The sequence below is a fragment of the Salvia splendens genome, chromosome 4, assembly GCF_004379255.2.
Source record: "Salvia splendens isolate huo1 chromosome 4, SspV2, whole genome shotgun sequence".
Taxonomy (NCBI): Eukaryota; Viridiplantae; Streptophyta; class Magnoliopsida; order Lamiales; family Lamiaceae; genus Salvia; species Salvia splendens.
In genome coordinates, this window is record NC_056035.1 from 5,968,059 (window position 1) to 5,991,766 (window position 23,708).

At 38.9% G+C, this 23,708-nt stretch overlaps 5 protein-coding genes across 5 annotated transcripts; 2 read left to right on the forward strand and 3 right to left on the reverse strand.

Annotated features, from left to right (window-relative positions):
* Nucleotides 1-381: 381 nt before the first annotated feature.
* Nucleotides 382-1,805, forward strand: LOC121800556. Its single transcript, XM_042200108.1, has 3 exons — nucleotides 382-938; nucleotides 1,032-1,206; nucleotides 1,266-1,805. Exons 1-3 carry the CDS (start codon nucleotides 382-384, stop codon nucleotides 1,803-1,805), a joined length of 1,272 nt encoding a protein of 423 aa, XP_042056042.1.
* Nucleotides 1,806-5,735: 3,930 nt separating this feature from the next.
* LOC121799140 (transcription factor MYB1R1-like) lies at nucleotides 5,736-7,534 on the reverse strand. The gene is made up of 3 exons (XM_042198480.1): nucleotides 7,135-7,534; nucleotides 6,847-7,055; nucleotides 5,736-6,536 (listed from the first exon to the last, which is right to left on the reverse strand). Exons 1-3 carry the CDS (start codon nucleotides 7,394-7,396, stop codon nucleotides 6,099-6,101), a joined length of 909 nt encoding a protein of 302 aa, XP_042054414.1. The 5' UTR covers nucleotides 7,397-7,534; the 3' UTR covers nucleotides 5,736-6,098.
* Nucleotides 7,535-12,024: 4,490 nt separating this feature from the next.
* Nucleotides 12,025-12,474, reverse strand: LOC121800558 (uncharacterized mitochondrial protein AtMg00240-like). The gene has a single exon (XM_042200109.1). The coding sequence runs from the start codon at nucleotides 12,472-12,474 to the stop codon at nucleotides 12,025-12,027; it is 450 nt and encodes a 149-aa protein (XP_042056043.1).
* A 5,192-nt stretch (nucleotides 12,475-17,666) lies between these two features.
* On the forward strand, nucleotides 17,667-20,573 carry LOC121800559 (protein COFACTOR ASSEMBLY OF COMPLEX C SUBUNIT B CCB4, chloroplastic-like). Its single transcript, XM_042200110.1, has 9 exons — nucleotides 17,667-17,724; nucleotides 17,804-17,974; nucleotides 18,286-18,385; nucleotides 18,464-18,654; nucleotides 18,896-19,068; nucleotides 19,167-19,237; nucleotides 19,623-19,706; nucleotides 19,902-20,053; nucleotides 20,261-20,573. The coding sequence occupies exons 1-8, from the start codon at nucleotides 17,690-17,692 to the stop codon at nucleotides 19,989-19,991; spliced, it is 915 nt and encodes a 304-aa protein (XP_042056044.1). The 5' UTR covers nucleotides 17,667-17,689; the 3' UTR covers nucleotides 19,992-20,053; nucleotides 20,261-20,573.
* Nucleotides 20,505-22,722, reverse strand: LOC121798159 (glycosyltransferase family 92 protein RCOM_0530710-like). Its single transcript, XM_042197021.1, has one exon. It carries the CDS (start codon nucleotides 22,467-22,469, stop codon nucleotides 20,694-20,696), a length of 1,776 nt encoding a protein of 591 aa, XP_042052955.1. The 5' UTR covers nucleotides 22,470-22,722; the 3' UTR covers nucleotides 20,505-20,693.
* Nucleotides 22,723-23,708: the final 986 nt, after the last annotated feature.

Consider the following 23,708-nt stretch of genomic DNA (forward strand, 5'->3'; position numbering starts at 1 on the left):
GCTTAATACGAAAATTACTGTGGTTAAATAAGTAATGTGATTAACAATGAAATTTTTGGGGATATCACCCTGCAAATGTGTAAGCATCCAGTGAAGTGAAAATTCTTCAAAAACACACAAATATGGCTCACATACATTCAACCATGTATCTGTATTTCCAAATTATAGGGCTAGCACCCTATTCCATACATGTTGAGAGGCCATACCTCAACTACCTACTCCAAAGAGGGAAAATCAATTGAAACTAATGGAGGGAACACAATTTACAACACACAATATTGGAGGGAATTTCAAGCTACACATAGCTATAATAGGAGTACATCTAACTACAATTTCACAATTTTTGAACTAGTGCCCTCAGAAAATTTTCATCACTGGGCTATGGAGGAGGAGCCTGCTGGAAGAGACTCTCGTATAATACCAACCAGCAAAAAAAATCTGCTAGCTCAGACACTGCTGCAATGGAGCAAGGCAGGAGTAGTACCACATGGAGCTATTCAAAAGGCAGCAACACAGTTTGGTGTTAGCAGGAAGACAGCCCAGAGAATTTGGGCAGAAGCAAAACTCCAAATTCAGAGTGGAGTACCTGTCAACATAAGAGGCAGAGTTAAGGGATATGAGCACAAAGACAAATTCCAGCTTGATGCTGCAAAGGTAAGAGAGCTGTCAGTTCTTGAGAGATCTAACATTCGTAAGCTTGCTTATAAACTTAATGTAAGCAAGAGCACAGTTGGTAGGTTTGTGAAAAAACAACACCTAAGGCCACACACAAATGCCATTAAGCCTATACTTACCTCTTCAAACAAAGTGGCCAGAATTAGATGGAGTCTAAGCCATATTCAACCACTCATAGCCAATGGTATGCTAAAATATCACCCAATGCACAATGTGGTGCACATAGATGAAAAATGGTTTTACATGACTAAGACTTCAGAAAGGTACTACCTGCTGCCAGGTGAAACAGAGCCATACAGAGCATGTAAGTCAAAGAGGTTCATCACAAAGGTAATGTTTATGTGTGCTGTGTGTAGGCCACATTTTGCAGAAAATGGAGAAGTCATTTTTGATGGAAAAATAGGCATATTTCCATTCACAACTATGGAGCCAGCAAAGAGGAAGTCCAAGAACAGACCAAGAGGCACTATGGAGACAAAGCCAATTCAATCAGTTAACAAGGAAGTAATGAGAGCATGCCTAATTGAGAAGGTACACTTTCTGTTTTCCTTAAGTATACATTCACATAGTAACAGATTGTATATGTGTAGATCATACCAGCAATCAAGGCAAAATGGCCACATAATGTGAGCAAGGAGATTTTCATACAACAAGACAATGCCAAGCCTCATATACACCACAATGATGCTGACTTTCTAGCAGTAGCATCCACAGATGGGTTCAAGTTTCACATCAGGTGCCAACCTCCACAATCCCCAGATTGCAATGTGTTGGATTTGGGATATTTTAGAGCAATCCAATCTCTACAAGATGATAAGGTGGCTAAGGGAGTGGATGAGTTGTTGAGGAATGTGCATAGCTCCTTTGATGAACTTAGCCCATACACACTCAATAATGTTTTCCTTACTCTACAAGGTTGTCTAACTGAGATTCTTAAGGTGCAAGGGTGCAATGGATACAAGACCCCACACATGAATAAAGAGAGGCTAACAAGGATGGGGACACTGCCACAAGCTTTAGAGGTTGAAGAAGGAGTTGTTAAGGCTGCTGTGGCATACCTCCAACTGCCAGAGCATGATGTGAGTACAAATTATGACATCTCAGGTGTCACAGCAGCTGTGGGCTTCTAGTTAATCATGTAGGAAGCATATTTTTTGTCAGTTGGTTGAGTAAGCCTCAGAATTAGGTGTGGCTTATGCTATTCAACTGTTTTTGTCATTTTGTAAAGCCTCCAAACCAATACAGGGGTGGCTTTTAAAATCCTAATCCCTCAGAAAAGTTTCATCATAGGGCAGCCTCCAAACCTGTATAGGGGTGGCTCCTAAGGCAAAATGTCACACATTACAACCTCCTAACCATATAACAGGGGTGACTTGTAATGTGCAAGTGTTTATATCATGAATGTGTATGGTTTTTAAGCTTTAGCCCTCAGATAGCATGTGTGAATCATGGACAGATAAGCCTCCTAACCATAGAACAGGGGTGGCTTATTAATAAGAACAACTCAGCAACAATCAACACAAACAAAATCATCATAGGGACCACACAAGCATCAGCAAACCATAAAGCATCATAACACAGAACACATCAGCCACAGCAAACATGCAAAAGCCTCAGTATGAGCAACACAAGCAGCATAACCATTAATCACAACCAACAACAGTAGCATCATGCATCAACCATGGCATCCAACCCCACAGCCTCCAGTGTACAGCACAACCAGAAACCATAATTCAATCCAAAACCCCAGCCTCCAAAACCATCAATACCCACAACAGCAAGCCTCCAAAGCCATTTTTAGAAACCCTAAATCAACTCAAACCCCCAGCCTCCGACCCCATCTGAACCCCCAGCCTCCAAACCCCAAATCCATCAGCCTCCAAACCCTAAAAAAGCCCCCTGCCTCCAACCCCATCTCAGCCTCCAAAACAAATCATTAGCCGAAATATATGAAATTGAGGGACAACATACTTAGATTAGATCCAAAAACTTAGGCAGCAAGATCGCAAATATTTCTCTCTCAACAGCCGAATACACGATGGGGGAAGCTTGAGGTAAGATGTCAGAGTTGGATGGTGGTGGTGGTGGACCGTAGTAGGGGGTGGCTGGGGGGTGGATCGTAATAGGGGGTGGCTGGGGCGGAGGTGGACCGTAGTATGGGCTTTCAGAGCCATAGGACACAAACATCTCAGGTGGGGGGAGGTTCTCCGGTTCCGTTTCGGGGACAACGGTGTCGGTAAAGGTACCGGTGTGATAGGGGGCGACAATGGGGGGGTATGAAGGCCACAGATGCTCTGGCGTGTCTGGGACGACGATGTCGTCCAGATCGTCGGCCGACAACCCATCCCAGGAGTCGGGATCTCCACCCTCCTCACCAAAATTAGGGTTTCCATGAGACATTAGGACGGAGGCGAAGTTGAGAGAAAATTAGGGTTTTCAATCGGGGCTATAACACAGAATGAATGTCGATGATTTAAATTAGGGAGGCAATGGAGGTGGTTGCGTAGCATTGATGAAGGAGGCGGTGGGGTGGTTGTGCATTGATTAAAGAGGCAGTGGGTGGTTGTGTAGAGTGAAGGAAGCGGTGGAGTAATGAGGGAGACGAAAGGGTTGAATGCAAAATGCATTCACCCGATTGAAGTGGGAAAGGGCCAAAAATGCAAATAACAATAATGTGGAGGAGTTAATAGATATGTCCATTTTTAGTAAGTTTGAAGTGGGACAAATTTTCAGGGACGGACCGAAATGGTAAGTTGGGACAAATTTTCAGGGACGGAGGGAGTAATAAAAGTGGATCCGGACCCATATCCATACTCTTTGACAATAGCACGGATGAGGATGCTCTTAGTTATTAGTTATTACTGTAAAAAGTTAGTATTTGATCACCCGCCTATATTCTATCCCCACATATGTATATTGAAACTTGAAAAATAATAGTACACTCCATAAACGTTTCAGAAAAGGGGATAATTAATGATTCTGCATGAAAACAACATCCACTTTTTTTTCGAACTATTCTTCATCTGGCTAAGATACAATTCTTTGAAAAAAGATCGATTCTTCCTCTCTCATTTTTCAACATTCTCATTCCACGTGTTCTTATTTAATTTAAAATTTAAATAGAACATTCACATTCCATCCAATCATAACAAAAGACCCTTTCACATAGTGGTATAACATTATGAAATTTGGAAACGAATTGAACATGAAAATTGTCGTTGATTGAGAATGAAGCATGCATACAAGAAGAGTGGGCAAAATGAGTCTGTTTGCATGAAATCAATGGAGTTGGTGTTCAACATTATCAAACTCTCGTCCTTTACTCTTGCAACCATCAACTTAGGCCACAAAATCAGCAAAAGCAAGAGATCTAATTCATCAGTGAGAGTGATAGAGGATGACCATGATCATCATTTTTCCGATTACATAAAGAGCTTCCACACAAGAAACAAGAGTGAAGCCATCGCAGATGGGAAAGCCGCCGCTTTCTTTAACAAGTTTCACCAGAAGAACTCTCGTAACTACACGCCGCCTCTGCTCCCGTTGCCTCCTCCTTCTCAATAAAAGCTTTTAGGCAGCGCTGCCACTGCTTCTTGCATATATATAATCTATAGATGCAGAAAAAAATATCGATAGGACTGTGATTTCTAAATTTTGTTCTAAAGTTATATTTTTGGGTGTTTTAGATTATTTGTAATGAGTTTTATATAATAATTTACATTAAATTTGAATAAATTAAAAAAAATTATACTAAAACAATTTAAAAATATTTTTATTGAGGACTTTATAGCCCCCCTCCCAACTTCCAAATGGGTCCGCCCATTTATAGATGTACATTTTCTTCTTCGTAGATAATTTTATTGGCCCGAACCCACAACCAATGCCTAATTGGGCTGAAATACTGGGCCAATACGTGGGCCTCTTCAAACTAATTTGTGAAATCTATGGGACATCGTTTTCTTAACTTTTTTTATTATTAAATAAACGAATATTTAAAGATCACGTTAACCTGAATTTAAATCAGTAGACTAACACGCTTATATTTTTATTTTTATTTTTATTTCTATTTCGAATCCCATTGTACAAAGCTATTTTTTCTTTACCATTTTGTAAATTTGAATTCGAGTAATGACTCTATCACTACACTAACACACTTGATTTTTTTTTTCCGAATCCCATTATACGAAGCTATTTTTTCCCTAAGCCTGATCAAAATAAAAGAAATCTAAACTTTTCCCTTACGAAAATAACATTAAGACGAGAAAAGTAAACTTTACATAATCAACCAAGTGCATATAAATTTACCATTACCAAATTCATCAGTAATATGCACAATGTTTCGTATCTAATTCAGTAATTTATTCCCCACAACTAAATTTAACTAGATTTTCTATAAAACCATTATTATAATAACTCTAATCAACTTTCGTTATGAAAATTTAATTAGATATACAAATTAACAGGGAGATTAGTTATTGGGACACCACGGATGGAGTATATAGATATAATGAATCTTAATTAATACTAGTACTATAATTTTAAATTTAATCTAAAATATAAAATATGAAATCGAAGAAAAAAGTTAGTGGTGTAACATGAGTGGGATACCACACCAAGTATAATAAATGTTCCCCATGATCTAAGAAAACAATTCTATTTATATTATTAAATTCAGAAGTGCAACTTCCTCTTATTTTCTTCTTTTAGGAGAATTGCAACTAAGTTTCGAGGATCTTAAGGTTTAAACCCAACCTACAAAAGTCAAGCGTCGTATCTTATTGGAAAACGTTATTTAAGCCGTTTATATTTTAGAGGCTCTCCAACAAATCCAACCACAAATTCGAGTAATTGACTTGATAGATTATGTATTTCTTGTTTTTATTAATTAGTTTTACTTTGATTGTTTACCAAGTTCAAATCCACCACAATCATAAAGACCGGTGAGGCTTAGGGAGATAAATCATCCACCCCTGCGACAATTACATCAATTATTGAGTTTTACTACGCCAAAAATTTGGTGAATGACTGACTGGAATGGAATAAATACAAATGAACTAGTGTGTCAAACCAAAGTGACAAAAGCAAGTCACCCCTAACTTTGATAGAAACTTAATAATTTTGTTTTCAGAGAAAACGACGAAAACACATAGGAAACAGGCTGATAAAACCTTAAATAAACCAACCCCCACAACATTCAACAAGTATTTTAACTACAGACAACAACACAATAACATAAACGACCTCTACATTCATAATTAATCTTCCTAACCCTGTACAATAAGATATAATTATATATATCCATCAAATTAAATAATCTAACATTCTACTATTCCATATCTTGTCTTTTCTTGGATGGTAGAAAGCAGATTACACCCCCACTTTACAGCACATACATCACCACCACAGGCATAGATAGGTTCCCATCAAGCAACACTTATCATGCTATCTCCACCACTCCCATTAAAGCCAGCAGCTGGCATTGCTTGGAAGGCGGACGCGTGTCGCTCTTGACTGGCCGGAGGCGCCTGTGATGACATGGACAGGTTTAGTGACAGAGACGGAGGAGGCTGATTCGCGGCTGCTGTTGTTGTCTTGTTTAGATTGAGGCCGGCCATTTTCGATGATGGGGGGACTGGTAAAATGGGAATTGGCCTAATGGGCTTTGGTGAATTGGTGAGCTGATTGACTTGACCAAGTGACAGATTGTCCATTGGAGGTTCAGTTGTGATTGGCACCGAGATGGCCATGCCAAAATTTGGCAGGGGAAATTTCTCAAGATTCTTGGTTTGTTGTGTTGGTGGTGGAGGCTGAGGTGAATTTTCTTGATACATTTGGTCATCATCAATGGCAGAGCCCACAACCTGTTGAAAGCAAAAGAAATCACATAATTAAGACAATTTATTGCAAGTGACAACTAATTACTAACTACTAATTTCATGACAACTGAATACCGACAATTTCTCTGATAATTAAACCCAGGAGAGGACTTCCTATTTGTACCCAATTCCCTATGGAAATTGAATTATGTGGAGTAATAGTAGAACACCTAAATTCTGTGTTATGCAAGGTGAAAACGAGTAATAGTGAATGGACATAGCAAATACTCGAAATAAAAAATAAAAAATTATAAATAAATGAAGGTTAATTAAGAATTAAAGGTGGGAGAAATACCGCATCAGTAGTAATGTCAAAGAGGCTGGATCTCCGGCGCCGCCTGTTGTGGTTGTTGCGGCGGAGGAAGTACTTCTGCGCATGGCTTGCGACTTGAGTAGGCGTTCTGGTTTTCACATAATTTCTGGAAATCCCTCTCCAATCTCCTTTCCCAACCTTCTGCAGCCCCAATAGAAATAGCCTGTGCTCCTCTTCACTCCACGGAACCCCTAATTTTGAAACAAATTCCACAATCAAATCTCAATTCAGCAATCAAATCAAGTCGCCAATTTTTCCCGAAAATATTACCTCTTTTCCTCTCGCGGCTCCTTCCGGAGGGGTGAACGACGTCGTCGGAAGCATAGCCGGCGGCGACATCGTGGCTGGAATCCTGCGGCAGCTGGTCGTACTGAGCCAAATTGTTCATGCTCACACTCTTCCTGAACGATCCTTCCGTCAAAACTCTCACTCCGAACAGCATGAATCCTATACCGCCACCGCTAACTTCAGATCCTGTGCGCGAGCACTGGCCGTCTTCCACGGCCGAAGTGTCGGAGCGCATCGCCGCCATCGGTGTGAAGGAGTATGTATCGCCTGACGTGGAGGCTCAGTCCATGTAGAGAGAGAGAGAGAGGATAGAGGAAATTCTGAGTGGAGATGGACGATGGAGAATATAAAGGTGCGATCGTTTACGTAGCAATGAGGGTTTTGGTTTTGTTTTTGTTTTTTGTTTTTGTTTATAAGCCACTGGTGTGTTTATGTGAGAAGAGATATTCCGCTGCTTTGCGGTGCACGCTCATTTGACTGTCGTCGAATCAATGCCCTCCACATCAATCCTCTTTAAATCAACCAAGGAATCCAAAATAAAAAAATAAAAAATACTACTCGTTAGAAATATATTATTGGAGTAGTGTGTATATGTATGGATGAACAAATAAAGCAATACAAACTCCAAACTTAGATTTCATTTCTAATAGATATCTTATACATCTACCATGCATATCACTCCCAAAATAATTTGAAACGAAATTAAAATATACTCCACTTAATTTTAGTTTTATGTTGGATTGCATCCTATAAATTAGTAAAACAACAACAACAACAAAATAATGACAAAATGGATAGTATTGTTTTAATTGGGTGGAAGTGGAACAGAGTTGATTGGAAAGTGCATGGTGATGGAAACAGAGGATAATCCCTCTATGGATTAAATAAATAGGTAATTGATAGAAATGGACTCTAATTATTGGTGACATAGGTCTAATTGGACATATGAAAAGTCTTCATTATTAAAAAGTACTTATTTGCTTTCAACAACGAGAAAAAAAAAAGAAGAAATTGATAAAAACATAAATACAAATAAAATAAAAGGATGGTGGAGAAGAAGGGGGTTTCTGGGCCGTCAAAATGGCATATTCTACAATATTTGGCGTACGGCCTTTTGTTTGGTCACCATTGGTGGTGGGTTGGATTTCTAAGGAAAAGGGAAATTTGACCCCACAAATTACTTTCAATTCACCATCCCATTCTTTTTTATATCTACCTTTTTTCTTAGTGTAGTTTCTTTTCATATTGATATCTAACTATTTTTGTCAAAAAAATTATAGTAGGAGTAGTAACAAAAATTCTCTACATTCTTTGTGTTTTCTTTAGAAAAAAGCCATATTTCTGACTTCTTAAAAACGCCCTTGTAAATAATTAACTCCAAAGATGGAAATTTTGTGTAACATTATCTGACGAATTATTTTTTTTGTAAGAGGGTATTTTGGTCATGGTGTGAACACAATCAAACACTAGATATGCACTACTACCACACAAATAGTTATTACTACATGTCTTCTTGTAAGAAAGGGTCTTTATAGATGCTTTGTAAAGCATCCATATCAGATATAGAATTTTCAAATTTGTTAGTATATGTTTTTTAGTGGGTCTCAATTTTTGATCTAAAAAGATCATATGTTTGTATATTAATTGAGTCCATAAAATTCTACTTATACTCCATAAGATAGAATCAAATTGTTGTGCTACCCCAAAAGCAAGGTTCTAGGTAGGAGTATAACTTAAAACAAAGTGCATGGGTAGGCTTAGATTACTATTTAGATATAAATAAGGACCCCACCCACTTATTAGCATACTTGTCTAAATGTAGTAGGGTTTATTTTATCAAAACCAAGCATATTTTAAGAGGCGCAAAGAAGAAGTCAATTAAAATCACATGGTCACGAACAGAGAAAAGTGTATATATGAAATAATTAGATGTAAAGCTATTAGTATTTCGGATTACCAAATAGTATAATACTATCATGGAGTATCATACATATCAAAATTGTGCAAACTATTCATATTGTTTGAGTCAAATGTGCATTTATTTATTCTTAGTTTGTAAAATCTGATCATTTCATATCCTTTGATTTCTTTTGTGACCCTTTACTATGAGCAATATGTGAACACATAAGCGGTTCAAGAATTCAACGTACAATACTTTTAAATGGATGTCTACAATAATGTTAGATAGTTATCACACTCTTGTTAAATGTATGAACTTTTCCTTGTAATCAATTAACTAGTAAAAGTACTTTTTTGAACTAGACATATGCTAATAATTACTCATTAGTCCAAGAATAAATTTTCCAAAAGCAGTAAAAATCAAATGAGATATTTAAATATGAACATCCGATAATAAATAAGTATGGAATATTTAATGGCAAAGGCGGTGAATTAATAATTATCACGAGCTCAATAATCGTGTCTCTTAGCTGGGATGAGCTAGTGAGATCTCAACTTACTCAGTCATTTCACCTAACAAAGCTTCTAGAAGTGATGTTTTTATTAAAGTCTCCTTGATTGTGTATTTGTGTTGGATAAGTTAATCTCGTCTCTTATGAAACACGTGTTTCACTCTGTCTAAAAAATGAGAAAAACGACATATTTGTCCATTTTCTAACTCAATAATTTTGCTATTAATCATCCAATATAATTATATCACTTTCATTCTCAGCCACAGATTTCAAAGGAAAATGCTAGTGTATCTTACTCGAAATTAAATTTCAATCGGTTTACTCATGCATAACAATTTCGATTTATTAACATATATAGTGCAAAAAATATGCAAACAAGTATTATCGCATAGACTATCATCACAACTAATAATCAACAGTTATACATAGCATGTGTGTATATAGTCTATACAGACATAATTATGTTTACTTATAATTATTTATGGTTCTAAAACCTTATAAGTATGTTATGAGCTATGATTATGTAATTTTGGAATATTTTTTTGGCGTTTGTTGTGATTATATCTCCAAAAATATTGGGTGGCTTAGGATCAGCTTCTTGAGATATCGTGAAAGTGGGAGCACCAATCACAAACTCCCAAACTTCAGCCACAAAACGCTTATCTGTTTCGTTTTCATATATACATACAATTTTAAATAATCCAGCTTATGTCTCCTTAATTTATGTTGCTTTCATGATCGTGCATTCAAAATTCAAGAACACGTTTTTTTATTTCGAGATTTGCACATCAGATTACAAAATATCAAAGATGTGGAGATTTTATGTTAGAGAATAGAGATAGTTGGATTTGGGGTTGTAGCTTGACTGGGATCCTGATTATTTTATTTGGTGTGTCTAACAGCAGGGGCTGCTGTGCTATTTAGCACAACAGAGGATCCCTACGTAGCTTGACCTAGTATTTTAGAGTCAACTGAAATATGATATTATTAAATTATTAATATTAAAATAATGACTAGTCTAATAGTATTGCATAAAAGCACCATGGTATGCAAAGGCGGAAACTAAACTGGAATTAAGATGTTAATTTCCTTATCCTTTTTCTTCGTTAGTAAGTCTTGAGATTGTTCTTTCTTTTTCTGTTTTTGGGTTGATTTCATTTCATATTTTCATCCAACAGTAAATTTATTCGAATTGTATATCGGGCATTTACCCCACTTCTGTATATTTGAAATGAACTGAAAAATCGATCACAAAACAAACATACTACCACTACTTATTAAGACAATTTAACTTTTTTAGCTGGGACAGGACGACATACATATATGTCAACAATTGTAGGATTTCCACCCCACTTAAGTTGGGCTGTATATTTTGATCCAAAGATTTAGAGCAAGACAAAATGGTAGGGTTTCTAAGCCCATTATACGTTTTGTCACGCATTTTAAATGTTGCATGAAGTGTGTCAATCCCTAAGTTGGGTGTAGCTTGGTTGAAATTGATTCAATTTAAATGGTATTATTAGTGCAAATTTATCAAAATATTTTGTGAACAATATTAATATTATGATTGTCTTCATATTATGTCAATATTTCTTAAATGTGATTATTTAATCCGTCTATAATCCATTGATCCGTTTTGCTATGTTTTAATGGCTATTCATTCATTCTATATTTTAATAAGCATACACAACCCACTATTATAAAAGTGAGACTTATATTCTCCTCATGAAACTCCTTCCAAAAGCATCTTGATTATTAGACTTTCCATTCATGTGGAGCTACCCTACTTTCCTTTCATTTGTTTGTCACATTAACTATTTCTTTTCTCTCAACTTTCATCTTGCTATGTAGTACTACTTAGTATTTTTTCCTTGTCAAAAACATACTACTATAAGAACAATATTTGTATTCAAGATTTCTCCTTTTATATTGATGCATGTTATGGGCTTTGTTGGTCGAGTAGACAAAAGTTGTAGGACTGAAAACCAATACTATAATATTTCCAGGGACCAACGGCATAAGCCGTGTTTGGAGTTGATGAATTATCCAAGAAAAAACAGAAAACTAGATTAGCCGATTCTCAATGGACGCGGGAATTCTTCAGCGCTTCGTTATTCCGTTAAACCTTCCACGCCAACGTCACGTTTCCCTCCTGTAGAATATAAAGGATAAAAAGCTCCATAATAATGGAGAAGAAAAGAGATGAAGATCAAAGATATAAATTTGTATATTACTTCATGAAAAAGAAATGAGATACAAAAATTACTTTTATACTCTTAGCTCGAGTGTAGATCTGTGCATGTACACTTGCACACACACAACTATTCCTCACAACAAAATACTAACTAACTCTCATCTAGAAGCTTCCTTATTCTTATGAAGCACGTCACCATATTCTGCATGTACACATCAAATCCATGTAGCCATCTTCCTTGTTCCATGATAGTTTTCAACATCCCCCTCAAGATGGACAATACAAACTCTTGAAGTCTATCTTGCTCAAGATTTCATGAAAGGAAGTTGCTCCCAATAGTTTAGTATATGTGACATCAGGTCTTCTTGTATCTGGACAAGCAGCCCAGTCTGCATCTGAGAAAATACTTAGACTTGGTTCTACTTTTCTTGAGTAACATAGGCCATGGCCAGGTGTTCCTTTGATGTATTTGAGTACCCTCTCAGCAGCTGCCCAATGTTCATTACAAAGCTTAGACACATACTGGCTGAGTTTGGGCATAGCAAATGTGACATCAGGTCTCGTTATGCAAAGATACAGTAATCTTCCTATCAGTCTTCTATATTTTGATGGATCTGTCATCAATTTGCTTACTTCTTGTCCCAACTGTTTTGTAGAATCCATGGGAGTTGAAGAAGGTTTGCATCCAAGTAGCCCTGCATCTCTCAACAGATCCATTGCATATTTTCTCTATGATACTAGGATTCCCTCATCTCCTCTGGCAATTTCTAATCCAAGAAAATATTTTGGCACACCAAGATCTTTGAACTTGAAATGCTCAGAGAGAAAGGACTTAAACTCACCAATTTTTCTCTTATCACTTGTAGCTATCATGATATCATCTACATAAACCACCATGCCAAAATATCCAGAAGCATCATTCTTGAAAAAGTATGAGTGATCTGAGGCTGACTGTTGAAGCCCAAAACCACTCAAAACTTCAGAGAGCTTGAGGTACCATTGTCTTGAGGCCTGCTTTAAACCATATAATAACTTCTTCAATCTGCAAACAAGCCTTGAACCTGGTTGGTCAGCCCCCTCAACAGTCAGCCCAGGGGGAAGAGTCATGTAGATTTTCTCTTCTAAGTCTCCATACAGAAAAGCATTGTTGATATCTAGATGACAAAGCTCCCAACCATGAATAGCAGCAAGGGCTAGCATGAGCTTGACAGTGGTGAGTTTGGCCACTGGAGAGAAAGTATCCAAATAATCTATGCCCTCCTGTTGAGTATAGCCTTTGGCAACAAGCCTTGCCTTATATCATTCCACAGACCCATCAGTATGAAACTTCACCTTAAACACCCACTTGCAATCAATAGGATGGTTTCCATCAGGAAGAACTGTGATATACCAAGTGTTTGTTTTAATAAGAGCAGCAAGCTCCTCTTGAATCGCATTCTGCCAAACTGAGTATTTTGCAGCCTGGGAATAAGTTGCTGGTTCAAACACAGCTGTCATAAGAACTATGAAGCGGAGGTAGCTTGGAGATAGTCTGGAGAGAGTGAAATAGGAGGAAATTGGGTATTTGGAGGAGGAAGAGACTGAATTACAGATATACTCTGTTAAGTGAGTTAGAGGTGTAACAACTCTACCTGATCTGGTGGTGGTAGGCATGGTGTTTTCTGGAGCCGAGTCAGGATGAGAGGATGTGGATAGGATAGTAGTGGTGTCAGGAGGTAAGGGATGTGAGTCTGAGATTGGAGTGTTGGCATGGTCAATATGTGGTGCGGCTGAAGAAGAGGTTATGGGAAAGGTGCTGGTGGGAGATGAGAGAAAGGAAAAACAGATTCATGGAAGACAACATTTCTGGTAATGATTTCCTGCATGTTATCAAGGTCAAGAAGCTTATATCCCTTATATCCAGTGGGATAGCCAAGAAAAATACACTTGCAAGCCCTTGGAGAAAATTTATCTATGCCTCTTTATAAGGTGGAGACAGAGCATAAGCAACCAAAAACTTTCATATGGGAGTAAGATGGTGGTTTATTGAAAAGAATATGGAAGGGAGTGGTTTGATCTGGTAGGACAGAGGAGAGGGTGTTCTGTTAATCAAGTATGCTGCAGTAAGGATGCAATCACTCCAGTATTGTTCAGGAAGATGAGATTGAAACAGAAGGCTCCTGGCCACATTTAGAAGGTGTTGGTGTTTCCTCTCAACTCTTGCATTTTGCTGGGGTGTCTCTACACATGAGTGCTATACCACAGTGCCAAAAGCACTATAAAGAGAAGTAATGTTGAACTCAGGTGCATTATCAGCCCTGATCATCTTGATTTTTTTTTAGAATTAAGTTTGGACAGTATTAAAGAATTGCACTAGAATGTCTCTCACATCATACTTGAATTTCATTAAGAATGTCCACACAAATCTGGTCTTATCATCAACTATTGTCAGAAAATAGTGAAAACCATGGGAAGTAGTTGGAGAGAAAGGTCCCATACATCATAGTGTATGAGATCAAAGATGTTTGCAGACACAGAATCACAGTGAGGAAATGATAGGTGTTTTTGTTTAGCTAAAGGACAAATTTCACAAAGAGGAGTTTTATTAGACAACTGCAGTACATCAGAGATGCATTTGAGTTTATTGGAAGAGGGAAGGCCTAGCCTCATATGCCAAACATCAACAGAAACAACATTAACTACATTATCAGAATGGGAAATTTGCTCAATAGTAGAAGTAGCAGGGATATTACCATAATCTAAATGCAGAATATAAAGATTTCCAAAGCGGCTACCCTTCCCTATCAAAGTCCCCTGTGAAGCTTCCTGAATAAGGAGAGAATTATGAGTAAAATTAACTGTGCAAGCTAGGGAACTTGTTAGAGAACTGACAGGGATTAGATTGAAGGTAAAAGAGGGAACACAGAGAACTGAAGTAAGAGTGATGGTATGAGTTAAGTGAATTGTTCCAATATGAGTTACTATAGCTGTCCCCCACTGGGTAAGTTCACAGAAGCATCACTAACAGGAGATTAAGTATGGAATAATGACAAGTTACAACAGACATGATGTTTTGCACCAGCGTCAATAATCCAAGAGGGTGAGCAATTTACAGAGGCAATAAAAGGTGAAAAGGAGATTGTACCAGTGAAGTGTGGTTGCTGAGAGGATGAATGAGCAGAGGTAGGAGAAGGAGTATGAGTGAGTGCGGCAGAAATAGGCTCAGATAAACTCATCATTTTCTGACTCTGTTCAACCATGGCAATAGCAGCATTAGGTGAGATGCCAGTAAGAGGAGCGGTAGGAGTTAACATCAGAAGAACCTTGAGTTAAGTTCATGATCTGCTGCCTAAGCTGATAAGCATGGGCAGAATCAGATTGAGAAAATCGATCACGAAGATCGTTCTAGATTTCAAAGGCATCGTCCAAAAACATAACACTCGAACGGATCTGAGGAGAAATAGAATTTCTCAGCCAGGAGACAACCATGTTGTTACAGTGTATCCAGGCGGGAAACAGCAAATGATCTTCATCCGGGCGAATAAGAGTACCATTGATGAAAGGCATCTTGTTCTTAGCTAGAAGAGCAGTAGTAACAGATCTACTCCAGTTAATGAAGTTAGATCCGGTGAGAATCTCAGGAACCAGCTGAGCTCCAGGATTGTCGCTGGGATGCAAGTAATACGGGCTGGAGACATCATCAAATTGATTGGCGTTGACAATTTCGCGACGCGGCGGCATTGTGAGGAGAAAAGGGAATAATCGAAGGAAGAAAACAGAGGATTGAGGCCAAAATCAGACGCGGAAGCATGAAATGTCACTGATACCATGTAGAATATAAGAGCATCCACAACCATGCTCTTGCCAGCGGCACGGTTGTGGGCCCGGGCGGTACTATTCATGCCTGCTCTCTGGCAAGAGCACAACACCCACAACTGTGCTCTTCCGCAAGGACGAGCACAATTAATATAAAATTCAATTACACAACAACATTTTCATAATACTAAAATTCATTAAAAAAACCACAATAAAAATTACAAATTACAAATAAAATAAAAAGACATAATTAAAATCCTAAAAATTAAAAATTACATAATTAAAATACTAAAAATTAAAAATTACATAATTAAACTCCTAAAAATTAAAAATTACATAATTATTGGCTAATATAACCCGAGGAAGACTACGCATCCGGCGGCACCAACCCCAATTGTTTTTGGAGACCCAATATCATGGACTCGTGCGTTTGAAGTTGCGTGGGGGTCATAGTTGACCTATCGGCCATATTGAGTTGGGCCAAAAGGGCCCACAACGAGTTGTTCGGGGGTGGAGGTGGAACATAGGGTGCGGGTTCGGGAGCAGGGGCAGATGGAGTCGCGGCGCGACGTCGTTCGGCCGCCGCCTTCTTCCTACCTTGCGGTCGGCGTCGGGAACCGCTTGGTCCGGCATCGGGGCTACCCAAGTTAGCTCCGGCGAGTTGGCTAGCCACTTCTTCCGAGCCGGAGTCGGATAGTGCTACCGACCGTGAGCGTTTGGAGGAGCCGCTAGAGGAGGATGTTATGCCTCCCTTATACTTCGGGTGCGTCCGCGTCTCCTGCCAAACGTTAAGATATTTGAACGACTTACCGTTCATGGATTGGTAGGTGCTCAGCGAGGCGGTGATGATGTCGACCTCGCTTTGGCCGCTCCCGGCATTCCGGGACTCCTGGATGAAATAGCCGTTGAACTTGCCAATTTCTTCGTTGGCTCGGCCGATGCAGTTGCGCACCATACTCTCGTTGCGCTCGATCGTTCCCGGCGGCCGGTGTGCATTGTACCGGCTAGAGACGCGCCACCAAAAGTGATCGCCGGATTGGTTCGTTCCAACCACCGCATCTTCGGAGATTTCCAAGTACGCCTTGAACAATCTTTCCATCTCCGCCGGTGAGTACGGTGTGCGGACACCGGCGCGAGATGGAGGATTCGGCATTTGGGAAGGGGCGCGAGGCCTAGGCTCCGGTGTCCACCCGTAGCGCCCATCGGAGGCACCTTGATCGTCGATTGGGTATGGCCGGTAGCCACTCGGAACGCCCGAATCTTGGGTGAGAGGAGGGGCCGAATATTCCGTTTCCGGACTAGGAAACGGTTGCGAACCGAACCATTCGGGGTTCCAACCGTGAGAGCCGCTTGGGTTGTCGTCGTTACCGGACATAGTGGTGTTGTAGGGTGTGAGAGGAAGATGAAAATGGATATGAGAGATTGAAGATGAGAATGGAGATGAGAGAATGATGATGAGAATTGTGTAGTGAAAGTGTGAATTTTTGGGAGTGAAATTGGGGGTATTTATAGATGAAAGTGTGTATTTTTGGGGTAAAAAAAATAAAAAAAAAATTAAAAAGTGGGGAAAAACGGTTATAAACGGATATAATTTTTTGGGGAAGTGAAAATTTTTTTTTTTATTTTTTATCGGTTTTTTTAATAAAAAACCGATTTTTTAAAAAAAAAATAAAAAATTGTTTGAAACCAACGGCTATGCCGTTGGCGAATGGGAGAGTGACACGTGTGCGTCCGCTGGCACGGACGTGCTCGATACATCGAGCAGCGCCGTGCCAGCGGCGCGGTTGCAGCGGCGGCGGTTCTTCGCCTTGCCGCTGGCACGGACGGCGGTGGCGCCAACCACCACCGCTGCGGATGCTCTAAAGGATAAAAAGCTCCATAATAATGGAGAAGAAAAGAGATGAAGATCAAAGATATAAATCTGTATATTACCTCATGAAAAATAAATGAGATACAAAAGTTACTTTTATACTCTTAGCTCGAGTGTAGATCTGTGCATGTACACTTGCACGCACACAATTATTCCTCACAACAAAATACTAACTAGCTCTCATCTAGAAGCTTCCTTATTCTTGTGAAGCACGTCACCATATTCTGCATGTACACATCTAATCCATGTAGCCATCTTCCTTGTTCCATGATAGTTTTCAACAGGTTTCTCTCAATTCTCAGGTGAACCGCGACCAATCTCCTCATCTTCTGATTCACAAATGATTGCTGAAAATTGACTGGAATTCGATTCAAATGGAAGGGAGGCTATGGAGGTCCCAAGCCGAAGAGGGACCGACCTGCTTGCCGAATGGGTGTCTAAAAACGACGATTTCGTCCGGAGCTTGCCGATATACGTCGGTGGCGCATCTCTGGCGGCTGTGCTCCTCAATCGAGCGGTGTCGGGCATTGCTCCGGTTGCTGACGCTAGCAGGCAAGTTCAATTATGCTGTGATATCGAATTATTTTCCCGCTCTAGATCCAAAATCGAAGAAATAAATGTAGGAACTTCGAAAATGCATGTTTAAATACGAATTGCTTGTATTTGCCACATTTACTACTACTTTTAGTTAGGAAAACTAGAATGTGCAATCCTTTGTTCAACTACGCATAATTTGCTACTTTAGTAGTTTATTTCAGAGGTATGCTATCCTTACTGATTAGTTTTATGAAAAATCTGTAGCTTGAACTCTCTGTTAATGGTTAAATCAGTGAATTATTGAGCTTTTTAACTGTATCTGGCAGTTCCCAGTCTAGAGCAGATCTGTTGACGCTTGGTTTGGCTGTTACCAATATCTTGAATGGTCTTGTGTGGCTCTCGATTCGCCCAAAAACTATTTCTGTGGTGAGAAAAATATCTTGCATTTGATAGTTTTAGGTATGGTATTGGAGAAAATGGTTTATTTTCATGCTTAAACTTCAGGTAGATCCCAATGGGGTGGATTGTCGAAGAATTTATCATGGCCTTCCTGAATATGTGACTTCAGAGTATTTATATTTATTCTATTTTATCTACTTCTTTCGTTCATCTTTCTACACTTCCACTCATTATTACTTAATGATTCTTAGGCTGTTAATTTTTTTCAGATATTTATTGTTCCTGTTTTTCTCAATGTAAACTAACTTTTTCAAAGGACGGAAAAGGGAAAGAAAAATCGGCTAAAGCATAGAAAATTATGTAGACATATTAAAATGTTGGATCTAGTTGCAACTGTAATATGCTCACCGTGGATTCTGAAATATTTGTTGAATAACTCTAAGAGTGATTAACCAATGGAGACTAACAATGTTTCTTGTGAGATATTACAGTAAATTGAGAATGTTGATAGTGGTTATCTACACTGGAAGTCTGAAATAATGTTTACTTTATGAAAAGCGGAAAAAGAACTGTTTCTTTTTGCCAATCCTGCATTTTGCAAATAGGGTTTGCTGATGTCTTGCAACCAAATGGAGATGAACCCATTGGTGTAGATGCTGACAAATTGATCCAAGGATCCCTCTATAAGGGACTTATGAGATCTGGATCACGTAACATATTTTAGATGTTTACTTTGCATGGAAATCTTAGTTTTATTGAGCCATTTGATAGCGAACGGATATTGAATGAACACGATTTTCATCTCCAGAAAGTTATTTGGCCAATCTGTCATTATATCCTGGGAAGACTGAGCTTCCGTTTTTACCTTCAAATACACAGGTATTTACTTATCTTTGAGAAGATATAAGAATTCTCCAATCCTTCATATAAGTTATGCTTACACAAATTTACTTCTTAACCAGAATTTATTGCCTTATGTAGTATAAATATCATATGTTGTGGGTGTAAGAGACAGAGAACCACTCTTTAATTCACCATTGTGTAACTTGATAATTTTGTTATTAGCCTCTCATTTGTTCCTACAAAGTCTTCTTCTGTATCATTAATAAAGTCACTGGTTCCGAATAAACATATGGCCTCTTTTAGTATCCCATTGATATTTTTATAGAAACATCATAGACTTAGTTGTATACTTCTCCTTGTCTCATAAATGTATGTATATCAGTTTGTGAAGTAATTTTTAGAAAAATCATGATCTGTTTAGGCTGTTATCTTGCAACCACTTGGTGAGAAAGGATTTGCAATAGTTGGTGGTGACACAATAAGGGGATTCACTACTTCAGACCAGGTATTTACGTTGTTTTTTTTCTGTTTTTGATGCTTATCCAGAATAGGGTCCTACATTTTAACAACTGCCAAGTTTAACATGGGATTCTCATGATTTATTCTTCATTTGGAAAAATGTGACACAAATATTCTCTGTCATCTTCATATTTATATGCACTAGTTTCTAACTTTGTACATTTCTATTTCTCAATTTTAGGCATGGATCACATTAATAGCAGAGAAGTTAGATGCTACACTCGCAAAACCTGTAAATAAAACTCAATTGACAGTGGAAGAGAATAGCTGATTAATCCAGCTGTGACTTGAATTCCTGATCAGCCAATGATGCCTAATGCATCACATTCAATGGTAACTTCAAATTACTCAATTTATTTGTTGAGTGACTCGTAAGATGTTTTTTTTCCTCGATGAGAAGATGACTGGAAAAAAAAGTGAATGTCCTTTCTTTTGGTGCTTCAGGATTATTATTATTATTATTATTATTATTGAAACGGTATTAACATTAAAATTTTCAGGATAGTATATTTTGATGATTTTTCTTCGGGATATTTGTAGGCTAATCTCTGGCTAAATGCTCTGGCATCCCATTCTTTTGTTCCTGCAACACAGATGTCCAATTTTCCGGAAGCACCATCAAGTTGAGCCCCACTGCTACAATAGATTGAGAATGCCAGATTTTTATGGATGTCCAAGCAGAGTATCTTTTAATGGGAAGATACATTTTGTTGTTTCTATGCTACAGATTCTTTTGGATTTCACATTTCTAATGTCTTGCAATAGTTTCCTTACTTGTAAACTATGCATTCAATAACGCTGCTGAAGAGTTCAATCATTCAATAACAAAGCTAAAACTCACATCCTTACTATCTATAGCTCTGTTTCTAATCTATGGCCTTTCTAATCTTCTCCCAAAAGCAGAAGTATACAAATAGGAAAACTATAAATGAATGTCTAGTGTGATCTTCTCCTATACAAGTGGCTGGAACACTTATTGAGCAGCTGGTGGTGGTGCCTCCCACGGCAGCAAACCAGTGTTAAAATCAGCCAGATTAGCCAACACAAAGTCCCTGAGCCCTGTATCCCAAACTTCACAGAACCTCTGTGGCCAATCAGGTGGCTCAATGGCTTCCGTCCCCAGCCCCGGTGCTCTGTCACGTGATCCCTCGTTCTGGTTCTGTTGCCAATCCGCAACGTATGTAGCAACTCTTCTGTAAAATTTTGTTCTAAATACCTCCCACACTTGGTATTTGTAATGATTGATGACTGCTGCAGTGGCAGGCAAATTCAGGTACTTGAATCCCTTTTTGAGGTGGAAATGGTGCACCACGTTGAGCAGGGTTGGGTCGAGTGCATCTGCCCTGACGATCGACTTGTGCCTCTCGGGACTCTGAAGCCGACAGCTGTACCCCGCAGTGACCCCCTGTGGTGGCGCTGCACTCAGCCCAGACGGCCCAAAGCTGTGGCAGGATGTCCGGATCTCAGCTATGGTGCTCGACCACGACGACACATTCGCCACTAAGGTACGCAGTGAGCCCTGATCTGCATACCCCAGTTTTCTGAATCTCTGGTACTTGGGAGTCGTATATGGCAAGTGGAAATACTCATCCACATCCATGAATGAGATCCATTTACATTCATCCTTTGCTCTCACTGCACAGTGAGAGAAACCTGCTTCCTGAGTCTTGATCCATGGCCACATGTGCCGGCTGACATTGTAGTTCTCTCGATCAAGATTTCGGACAACCTCATCTATCCCATCATCGCTGTTGTTGTCGTACACGAACCACCTCTCCACCCCGAGCCACGCGTGGTACATGATCCACTCGCGTATGGCTGAGCCCTGGTTCCACACCATCGTACACACACACAGCTCATATTTACCATCACTCCTCTTCCTCCCATCATACCCCAAATCAGACACCTTCGCCACAGATGGAACAAGCAGACGCCTACGAACACGAGGCTGCTGTTGCACGCCAATAGTGACGCGAATCCCATCAAAACTATCCACGTTGCCATGGACTTGTAACCTCCGTGGCAACGCGCACCTGACAACCTCCTGAGCAGCAGTCAATGCCTTGGTCCTCATCACGTACCTATCCTTCCTCTCACGCTTCCCCAATGCGAAATGGCAACTGAATTGGCTCGGGTCCGACTTCCTATCCGCCCGTAGATTCAATCCTTTCACAAACACAACAACAGAGCTCCCATCTATTGCAGCTGCATAAGTAACACTGTTCCAATGCTTCAATGATGAAGTATGCTCGAAAACCCTATCTTCGCCTCGAAACCTCAAATTCACAGCAGCCGAATAATTCCCAACTGGAAGAGGGCACCTCACAATGATCCTAAACTCATCGTATTCATCTACAGACAGCACCTTCTTCACAGCAGAACCACCACTGTAATTCCTGTCTTTTTCAATAAAATAAACACATTCCAATTTATCATCATTCATCAACCCATCTTTCCTACCGCCGGTCACCAACAAGAGTACATGGTCGGGGAACAAAACCCTATCCTCAATGTCCAACGGTAACAAAACGCCCCCAAAAGTTGGTATTGATTTAGCAGTTGTAGTAGACAGTAAGGATAAGCTAGAAACGACTAGAACAGGTCGAAAAACGGAAGAAGTGAAAGGGAGTGTGTAGGATAAGAGGTAGAGGAAGGTGAGGAAGGTGAAGCAGAGGAGGAGAGATCTTACAGAAAAGAGAGATGGTCGGAGAATCCGTTTTCTCTTGCGGCGTTGATCGGAAGAGCTCATCTGTTTTTTGGTGAAGAAGAATAATTAATGAGATTACGGATCTGATGATTTAAGGAATGGATTTTGCAAATGGGGAAAATTCGTTGTGCAGATCTGTGCGAGGGCCGACAGTGGTGGGTGCAGCTTCTTCTTTTCTTTTTTACTTTAACGTTTGTTGCTTCTGTTATCTAGTAATTGTCGGAGAGATAACTATATTTCTTTCTCTCTGCTGCTGCTGCTGCTGCTGCTGCTTTATGGGAATAATCTTTTCTTTTTTTACAGCTGCAGCAGCTATCCTATGGCGGTTGGAGATGTTGCCTATGTGGAGTTTGCCTTAAACGTGTGTACTAATTCAACTATTCAGGTTAGATTCTTAGTTATGTTTATGGATATTTGGCTGACTATATTTAGGAGTTATAAATTGTGTAATTTATTAGTAGATGTGCATGTTTAATGACTAGGGGGACTTGCTAGTCAATTTAAGGCGTGCTGTTTATAATTTCCATTCTTGTGTAGTGGTCTTTAAGTCTAAAAAAATATACTACTACTAGTATTTAATTTTGCCATTTAACAGTCTTGAGTAATTTTCTTTTTATTTTTTTATTTCTTGGGTTGCGCATCTTGATTTTTAAATTGAAATGGGTAAGCGAAAAATTGGATCGCCAATGCTTCCGTTGAGGTTTTTAACATTTTTTATTTTCCCCGAAAAAATTGTTAAAATATACTCCATTCTTTAGGAGAGTCGGCTGCAAAATTGGATTTTTCAATAACAGACAACAGAAGTTGGATTTCTTCTAAGATACTTTTATTCGCTAATATATGCGCAATACAAAATAGAAGAAAAATCAATTAACAATAGTCTCAGTCTTCATTACATAGCATAAATTCAAATTGACAATTCAAATATTCATTATGACTACATAACACAGTAATTAAAGTACTCCTTGGCTACCTTAATAAGTTAGTAATATTTAGTGTTATTAATGTCATGTTGAAATTCACCTACTCTTAATTAATTGCTTCGTATTTTTAGCAAAGGCAATTATAATAACAATTTATTAATCAAAATAAGTAGTAGTAGAACATTTGTATAAAATTAAATGCTTTTTTTGTCATTTATACAGTCCATAAATTTCTCAGTCACGGCCACATGGAACGTTGTTTACACGCGCGTTAAAGAACGTTTAGATTCTGCACATGTGGCAGATAATTGTTGGGTAGCTTGATTTTACTTTCGGAAATTTATGATGAGAGCATCTC

Bases quoted from the DNA above. Each gene is read 5' to 3' on its own strand.
- LOC121800556 (XM_042200108.1), top strand. From the start codon at position 382: ATGGAGGAGGAGCCTGCTGGAAGAGACTCTCGTATAATACCAACCAGC. The intron at 939-1,031 runs GTACTACCTGCT...TGCTGTGTGTAG, and splicing joins ATGACTAAGACTTCAGAAAG to GCCACATTTTGCAGAAAATG. The intron at 1,207-1,265 runs GTACACTTTCTG...GTATATGTGTAG, and splicing joins GAGCATGCCTAATTGAGAAG to ATCATACCAGCAATCAAGGC.
- LOC121799140 (XM_042198480.1), bottom strand. From the start codon at position 7,396: ATGGCGGCGATGCGCTCCGACACTTCGGCCGTGGAAGACGGCCAGTGC. The intron at 7,056-7,134 runs GTAATATTTTCG...TTTCAAAATTAG, and splicing joins GAGCCGCGAGAGGAAAAGAG to GGGTTCCGTGGAGTGAAGAG. The intron at 6,537-6,846 runs GTATTTCTCCCA...TGCTTTCAACAG, and splicing joins TTGACATTACTACTGATGCG to GTTGTGGGCTCTGCCATTGA.
- LOC121800558 (XM_042200109.1), bottom strand. From the start codon at position 12,474: ATGGATCTGTTGAGAGATGCAGGGCTACTTGGATGCAAACCTTCTTCA.
- LOC121800559 (XM_042200110.1), top strand. From the start codon at position 17,690: ATGATAGTTTTCAACAGGTTTCTCTCAATTCTCAG. The intron at 19,069-19,166 runs GTAACATATTTT...TTTCATCTCCAG, and splicing joins ACTTATGAGATCTGGATCAC to AAAGTTATTTGGCCAATCTG. The intron at 19,238-19,622 runs GTATTTACTTAT...TGATCTGTTTAG, and splicing joins TTTTACCTTCAAATACACAG to GCTGTTATCTTGCAACCACT.
- LOC121798159 (XM_042197021.1), bottom strand. From the start codon at position 22,469: ATGAGCTCTTCCGATCAACGCCGCAAGAGAAAACGGATTCTCCGACCA.